The sequence below is a fragment of the Trachypithecus francoisi genome, unplaced genomic scaffold (assembly GCF_009764315.1).
Source record: "Trachypithecus francoisi isolate TF-2019V2 unplaced genomic scaffold, Tfra_2.0 Lachesis_group13, whole genome shotgun sequence".
Lineage (NCBI taxonomy): Eukaryota > Metazoa > Chordata > Mammalia > Primates > Cercopithecidae > Trachypithecus > Trachypithecus francoisi.
In genome coordinates this window covers 51,689,736-51,697,729 of record NW_022681458.1, presented here as the reverse complement: position 1 = coordinate 51,697,729, position 7,994 = coordinate 51,689,736, and the positions used below count along the sequence as shown (strand labels likewise).

General features: G+C 32.4%; 1 protein-coding gene across 1 annotated transcript; it reads right to left on the bottom strand.

Moving 5' to 3' along the window:
- Positions 1-224: 224 nt before the first annotated feature.
- MSTN (myostatin) lies at positions 225-7,289 on the bottom strand. Its single transcript, XM_033230860.1, has 3 exons — positions 6,783-7,289; positions 4,619-4,992; positions 225-2,161 (listed from the first exon to the last, which is right to left on the bottom strand). Exons 1-3 carry the CDS (start codon positions 7,153-7,155, stop codon positions 1,781-1,783), a joined length of 1,128 nt encoding a protein of 375 aa, XP_033086751.1. The 5' UTR covers positions 7,156-7,289; the 3' UTR covers positions 225-1,780.
- Positions 7,290-7,994: the final 705 nt, after the last annotated feature.

Here is a 7,994-nt window from a genome sequence, read left to right as displayed (position 1 = left end):
ATAAATAGTTTTCAGGTCAAGATAAAGAGAAATGAAACAGATATAACTAGTCCTTGCTTTCATATGTGTAAAGCAACTTGACCAGAACCAATTTAATAGGAATTTAACTCCTGAGAACCAGAGTAGCAGACCTAAAATTCCTCAACCAAACTTTTGTGCTAAACCATGATATGATAAAGTGAAAATCAGAAATCCAGAATTAATCATTAGAATAAAAACTGTTGTGTCTTTCAAAAAATGTGAAAACACTTTAATATAAGTTATATTGTTTCCACAAATTAGATGTAAGAAATAATTTCATTTAGTCATAGTACAATAAATTTGATTAACAAAATCCCAATTTACAAAACAGAAGTAAATAAATGCAGAAATATATTCATTATCAAATTATAAAATAAAAGTAACAGTTATTGTTGAGATAGCATCAGTTTATTCTTCATTTCAGATAATAGAGCCGATTATTTTGGTATGCTTAGTAATATTTTTGCAAGTATTAAAATAATGGAACGTTGAGATTCAAACACAATGACAGTAAACCAATGAAATTTCAAATTCACATTATACAACCATCATGAATCCATAAGTGAATGTTAATCATGTAAAAAAATATAAAATGTTTGTAATATAACCATCTAATTATTAACATACGGAGTTTTAAGACCACTATTTAATCTGCTAATTTGCTCTGAAATATAAGTAGTTGCTTTTCTGTGATGCATGACATGTCTTTGTGCCTTCATACTTAATTTGAAATGTCCTTAGTGTAAAAATATACCAAAGTAAATAAAAAATGAGACACTTATTTACAAAACAATATTGTATACATATTATATAAATGCATTGTTTCAGTCTTTTTATACAATATTGATAGAGTCGATCATTTCTATTATTTTACCATAAAAACTGCAGTGTTGCAAAGGCAGTGTTGTAATTTTCCAAAGACAAAATTACATACTTCTCCAAGTATGTTATTTTGACATTTTGATAAAAACGAATACTATTTGACTGCCTTTTAAGATAACGCAGTTTCTCCAAGTATGCTACAGAATTGAAAGCCAACCTCTAGAAAAATGATTCTTCTTACATTAAAGAAAATCCATTCCTCATTTGGAGGTGTAGGAAAATGCACCTGAAGAAAAGAGAAACTTACTATTTTACTGAATGATTTTTATGTGATAAACCTGGTAGCCTCAGACATTCAGCCTATTGTATTAGCACCATTGGCATGGATTGTTAATGTACTGTGTCAATTCGATAGGAATGGAAATTGCATATGCTGCACCATCCCTATTTTTGTGGAATTTTATCTTACCAAGTATGCTACCATACAATATAAATTCAAGTGTTTAAGGATGATTCGAATGATGGTATATAACAATCCTGCATTTTACCAATACTGTATGTAGATTTTTCTGTAAATATTAAACAAAACTGTAAAGAAATAGACTTTAAAGCATACTCCTTTAATTCATCAGAATGCAAGGAGAATTGCTTTCATTTCCTCGCCGATGTTGTAATATACAGGAACATAAATGTCATTTGATCTCCTTCTAGCTCAAAAACTCTGGAAATCATAAAACTTTATTGTATGATTTGTTTGGATGGTTAAATGCCAACCATTGCATATATTCCCCCTTTTAGTTTACATACTGTAGCTTATGCTTAAGTGACTGTAGGATACTCTAGGCCTATAGCCTGTGGTACTTAATTTCACAGCTTCAAAATTGTTGAGGGGAAGACCTTCCATGTTTTAGGAAGTTATGAACACTTAATATAAATCTCATGAGCACCCGCAGCGGTCTACTACCATGGCTGGAATTTTCCCATATATTATTTGTTCTTTGCCATTAAAATATAGCATATTAATTGGAGACATCTTTGTGGGAGTACAGCAAGGGCCTGCTGAACCTCTGGGGTTTGCTTGGTGTACCAGATGAGTATGAGGATATTTTTGTAAAAATACAAATTCACACTCTCCAGAGCAGTAATTGGCCTTATATCTTTTAGGAGCGATAATCCAGTCCCATCCAAAAGCTTCAAAATCCACAGTTAGAGGGTAACGACAGCATCGCGATTCTGTTGAGTGTTCATCACAGTCAAGACCAAAATCCCTTCTGGATCTTTTTGGTGTGTCTGTTACCTTGACCTCTAAAAAGGGATTCTGTTTGAAAAGGAAAGGACAATCAGTAATGTCAATAGACCCGGAAACACTTTTCTACCTACCTTAAGAAGTCATTGTTGAAGAAATAAACTAATAATTTTGCTCATACCACATTTATTTTTAAAAGGCACAGCATTAAGGAATGTTAATTTACACTAGACTTGATGTTCCCCTTATGTCTCAAAAGAATTTAACAGAAATACAAATTCCCCTGAGATCAGTTCCATGTCTTGTTAATTTTTATTTTTCCAAGTTTGAGTACCAGACTGCCTGGCACATAATGGATGTCCTGAAAATATTTATGGGAAGAAAGGGAGGGAAGGACAGGAGAGAGAGGAGAAGAAGGAGAAGAGGGGAATGAAGGAAAGAGCTGAGCTCCCTCTCTTCTTGCTTCCTGATTAAATATGCTGGCTAAATATGCCTGGTAACTCCTGGAGGGGTAGGTATAGTCATCCATCCTCCATTCTCTAGGTCCTCACTCAGGAAAACTAGAACAATAAAGCCAGGGCAAAATAGGGAAGGACAAATTCAGAAGAAGAGACGATGATACCTCCTTAATTCTTTCACTGGAAAATGTTTCTATTCAGATATTTAAAAATTTGTTGGTTCTGTCTCTGCCCCAGTCTTTTAATGCACTTGAGACTTTGTTTCCCTTTACATGAAAAAATCTGAGGAATACAACATATTAACCACTGGTCACATTATCAATTTTGATCATTAAAGTGCTACCTATGAAAAGGAACACTTTCTTAAATAATTGACAGTAGTTTTTAACCCATATCTAAATGAAAATAGCTCTGGCAGTATTATTTAAGACTGTCAAAAATAATAGTATCATTTGAGTCATTAACATTTAAAGTAGCATATATAAAGGAAACTAGATCATTTAGAAAATTGTATAGTCTTTTAGATACCTGCACACGTGTGTTTATCACAGCACAATTCACAGTTGTAAAGATATGGAACCAGCCTAACTGCCCATCAGCGGATGAATGGATAAAGAAAATGTGGTGTATATATATACAATGGAATACTATTTAACCATAAAAGAGAGTGAAGTAATGTCTTTTGCAGCAAATTAGATGGAGCTGGAGGCCATTATTCGAAGGCAATGGAAAACCAAATACCATATGTTCTCACTTATAAGTGCGAGCTAAGCTATGGGTATGCAAAGACATACAGAGTAGTATAAGGTATTTTGGAGACTCAGAATGGGGAGGTGGGGATGAGGGATTAAAAACTACATATTGGGTACAATATACACTACTTGGAGTGATGAGTGCACTAAAATCTCAGACTTCACCACTGTACAATTCATCCATGTAGCCAGAAACCACTTGAACCCCCAACATATTGAAGTAAAACGTGTGTGTGTGTATATATGTATATGCACACACATATATAATAAAAAACTAAAGATGAAAAAATAAAAAATATTGTATAATATTTTAAAGAATGTTTTATTTAAAGTAATTCTGATCTGCTAATTATTTCATCTTTATAACTAAGATCATTGTAATATTACGAAGGTAACAAGTTTGTTGTTTGTAAGTATAATCTTTTGTAAAGTATGTCAATAGATGAATATAAAAAGATGTGATCACATTAAGTATTTGAAAACAGAAGTAAACAGAAATTTAGGTAGGCCAGAAGAGTAACCCTAAATTTGTACTAGGAATTAAAATGGTTTTTATTAAATTGTATAATATATAAGGTATTATCATGCACTTGGCCTGATACTAAGTTAGTTGGCCTTCTGTAAGTAAACTTTTGCACAAGACTGCCAAGGCAGCTCAGAAATAAGCTAGGTGGCAAAGGTTAACCAGCCTGTAAATTGAAATTTTATTAGGAGTATTCCATAAAGAAATATATACACACATCAGTGCATCAACATCCTACAAATAATGAACATATTTATCATGAGGAATCTTAAATATATTTAATAAAATGTAAGCCTATAAATATCACTCTTAATTTCTCTGAATAAAACATTTTAATTATAAAATTTTAAAAGGTTTTTTTTAATCTGTTTTATGCTAAGCCAAAAATTTTTAACACATTTGGCACCCTTCTGGGAGAAAAAAAAAAGTTTTGATTTGTTTGTATATGTAGTAAAATCCACTATATAGAGTTAATATTTTAATTCATATAGTCATGTATCATATTAATGAAAAGCACTTTATATTTCATTCCCAATTCAAAAGAACTTCTTAAGAAGTAAGAAGTATGGTATAGTTGTTTTCTAAAATCTTCATGCAAAGAAGAATATCAAAGGAGTGTTTCATAGGATATGAAATTGGACACCTACTTTTATTGGGTACAGGGCTACCATTGGGGTAAGATACCTTTGTCTGGCTTATGAGCTTAGGGAATTTGTAGCTATTTTCCACTATTGTTTATTCATATTATGAATAAAAACATAAGGTTATTACAATGTTATTTTCAGTTATCACTTACCAGCCCATCTTCTCCTGGTCCTGGGAAGGTTACAGCAAGATCATGACCATTCTCATCTAAAGCTTTTATTTCAATGCCTAAGTTGGATTCAGGTTGTTTGAGCCAATTTTGCAACACTGTCTTCACATCAATGCTCTGCCAAATACCAGTGCCTGGGTTCATGTCAAGTTTCAGAGATCGGATTCCAGTATACCTTGTACCGTCTTTCATAGGTTTGATGAGTCTCAGGATTTGCACAAACACTGTTGTAGGAGTCTCGACGGGTCTCAAATATATCCATAGTTGGGCCTTTACCACTTTATTGTATTGTATTTTAGAGCTAAATTTAAAGAAGCAACATTTGGGTTTTCCATCCATTCGCATTAAAAAATCAGCTATAAATGAATAAGAAAAGAAGAGTTACTGAAATTATTTCCCATTAACAAAACCCCTCCATATTAATAGTTGAGCATTTACAAAAAATTAAGATAATGTATGCCTATGCAGTCTTTTAAAATGAAATACTGTGTGGAACTTTATAACTCAGCAAAAAATGTGAAAGAAAATAATTACCCTAGCTTTTCAGAATTTTTCAGATGTATGTATTTTCAGCTGTTCATCAGGAATCTATTCCCCTTCCAGAGAACTATGGACAAAGGAAGGTTCTATGAAGTCATGAACACTGAATGAAATTTTAAAATGATGATGATTAGAGAGAACAAGAGTCACTGTGGAGGAACAACCACTTAGAATTCTTTGGGAATCTGAGTAGTTACACTTACTGAGCAGCTGTACCAATCAGTCTGGAAGAAGGAACCCTTCCCCCAGGCCTGAATTACCTGGGGACTAGACACACTGAGCAACTTACTGAGCCTCGGGAATTAGTAGAAAACACAATACATCTGTTACATTTTGGCTTTGGAATAGCCTTTTAAAGGAGCAAAACTAAGCAGGTAATTAACACAAAAATTTTGATGTTATATTCAGGCTATCTCAAAAGTTCCAAAGTATTGTCTTTAGGAAGCCAGGCTGTCATGTAAGCACAAGCACTAACAATTTCCTTTATTTTGGTTTTCCAAAATTGTCTATAAAAGGCAAATCTACTCCAGACCTATTTGATAGCAGAGTCTTAAATGGAAATTCTTTGCTGCATTATAACCTGATTACTTAATAAGGGAAATAATATTTTAAAACTGTTTTGAATCTTGTTTAAAGTATATAAAGCATTGTATTAAAGCAAGATAACAGATAACACAAAATTTTTCTTGCCATGCCTTCTCTGTCAAGGTGCCTGTTTCTCTTTCCTGGAGAAAGTATTCTTTGGAGCTGACTGCAAATGGAATTGTATGAAATATGTTATCTGTCACAAGCAAAGTAGATACTACAGGTAAAAGCCCTCCCTCTCAGGAAGAATAAAATATTTTAGAAGGTTGTTAGGCACTATGCCTGCTTGGAAGTACACAAACTGGGTACTCTCAACAATAGTACTATGGTAAAGGTACAAGGAGGACTTTGTGAGTCATAACCTACCCAATTAAAATGTTTATTTCTTAGGCATTTTCTAATATTTAGTTCATGATGATTATTATGCTATGTTTACTTCATTGTTGTTCTTACTAATACATTAAGATATTTAATTTTTCATACTCTTTACTGTAATAGCTTTCAAAATTAAGTTTTTAACTGTGAAGAACAAAAAAATACTGTAAGAGTTTCAAATGACAGAAATCACTTTAGGTTTTCAGCAATGCTCAAGTAAGCTTAAACATCCAGCAAGTTTCTTTTTTTTTTTCTGTTATTACTGAAAAAAACTTATTTTACACAACCAAATACAATTATAAAATTTAATGTAAGTTTTTAACATTGCTTGTAGTATCTCTCAGTCCTTGCCTTGGTGGTATTACTGTGAAAGCATAAGCCTGCTATCTATATTTTCCTTCTTAAACTAATGCTATGCAAGTATTTTATTTTTTAGCTTTTTGTCTCTATAAGAAAACAAATAATGCGGCAGATTTTTGTCTCATTAATATATTCTCATGAAATCTTGAAAAAGAGAAACTCTTTTCCTTTCTACTTACATACAGGCCAACAGCTTGTTAAAAGAGACTGAAAATAGATCTGTTTCTCATAAACACTAGAACAACAGTCAGCAGAACTGTTGATATACACTAATAGGACTACTTACACTCTGTAGGCATGGTAATGATTGTTTCCGTTGTAGCGTGATAATCGTCATCTTCCAAAGAGCCATCGCTGCTGTCATCCCTCTGGACATCATACTGATCAATCAGTTCCCGGAGTGGAGGAGCTTTGGGTAAAAGTTGTCTTATAGCATCTTTGCTGATGTTAGGAGCTGTTTCCAGACGAAGTTTACTGAGGATTTGTATTTTAATGGCTTCTATTCTTGAAGATTTAGTGTTTTGTCTCCAAGTACATGCATTACACAGCCCCTCTTTTTCCACATTTTCCTTTTGCTCACTGTTCTCATTTAGATCCACTGGACCAGCAACAATCAGCATAAACAGGTAAATATAAACACAGAGTTGCAGTTTTTGCATGATTTTAAAATCAATATAATCTTTTTTTCTTGTTCTTATTTCTTCCTTTTACTTTTCTTTTGCTTTTGAGTAATGCCGAGCAAAATTTTAATGCATGTACAGTCTGAGAGACAACTTGCCACACCAGTGAATCTTTTATACTGTATTCCAAGTGGCTTTTTATATTCCAACTTAGATGAGACAAGTGTCGTCAGGATCTATGATTGGCTCTTGCTCCACAATGAATCTCGCTGTCAGAGGTTAAAACCCTGTCTGTCACAAGTCACCAAGCAGTATTTTGTTACAGTCAAGGGTGAGCTGATTCATTTGACTACTTCATAAAAGGAATAAATCCACAAACAATAAAAGATATTTGTGACATTTGAAAAACAAAAGTCTATGTTGGCAATAATATAAACTGCACTTAAATCTGATTAATCCTTACACAACTCTTATAATTTAGATAAGTCAATTTTAATTTACACTACATAGTTAAAATATGAAATATTACTTCCTCAAAAACTAAAATGATTTTATATTGTTTAGGCAAGCATTTGAAGTAAAAATATTTTTATTTGTTGTATTAAATTATTTTTAGTGCCAAGTAATTAGGAAAATAAAAATTAGGAAGACCTGAATTAAAAGTTAAGATTATGATACTAGTAGAGAATTTTCACCTATAATTTGAGAAACTTGTTTTCTGACTAAATTCTTAGTAAATATTGAAAGTCATTCTTATTATGATATATTGTGCATGGAATTATTTTTACATAGTTTAATGTCTTTTATTAATATGAAAATAAAAGACATTATTATTAATACTGAACTTTTGACTGAGTGCTACTATTTCCTATTCTAAA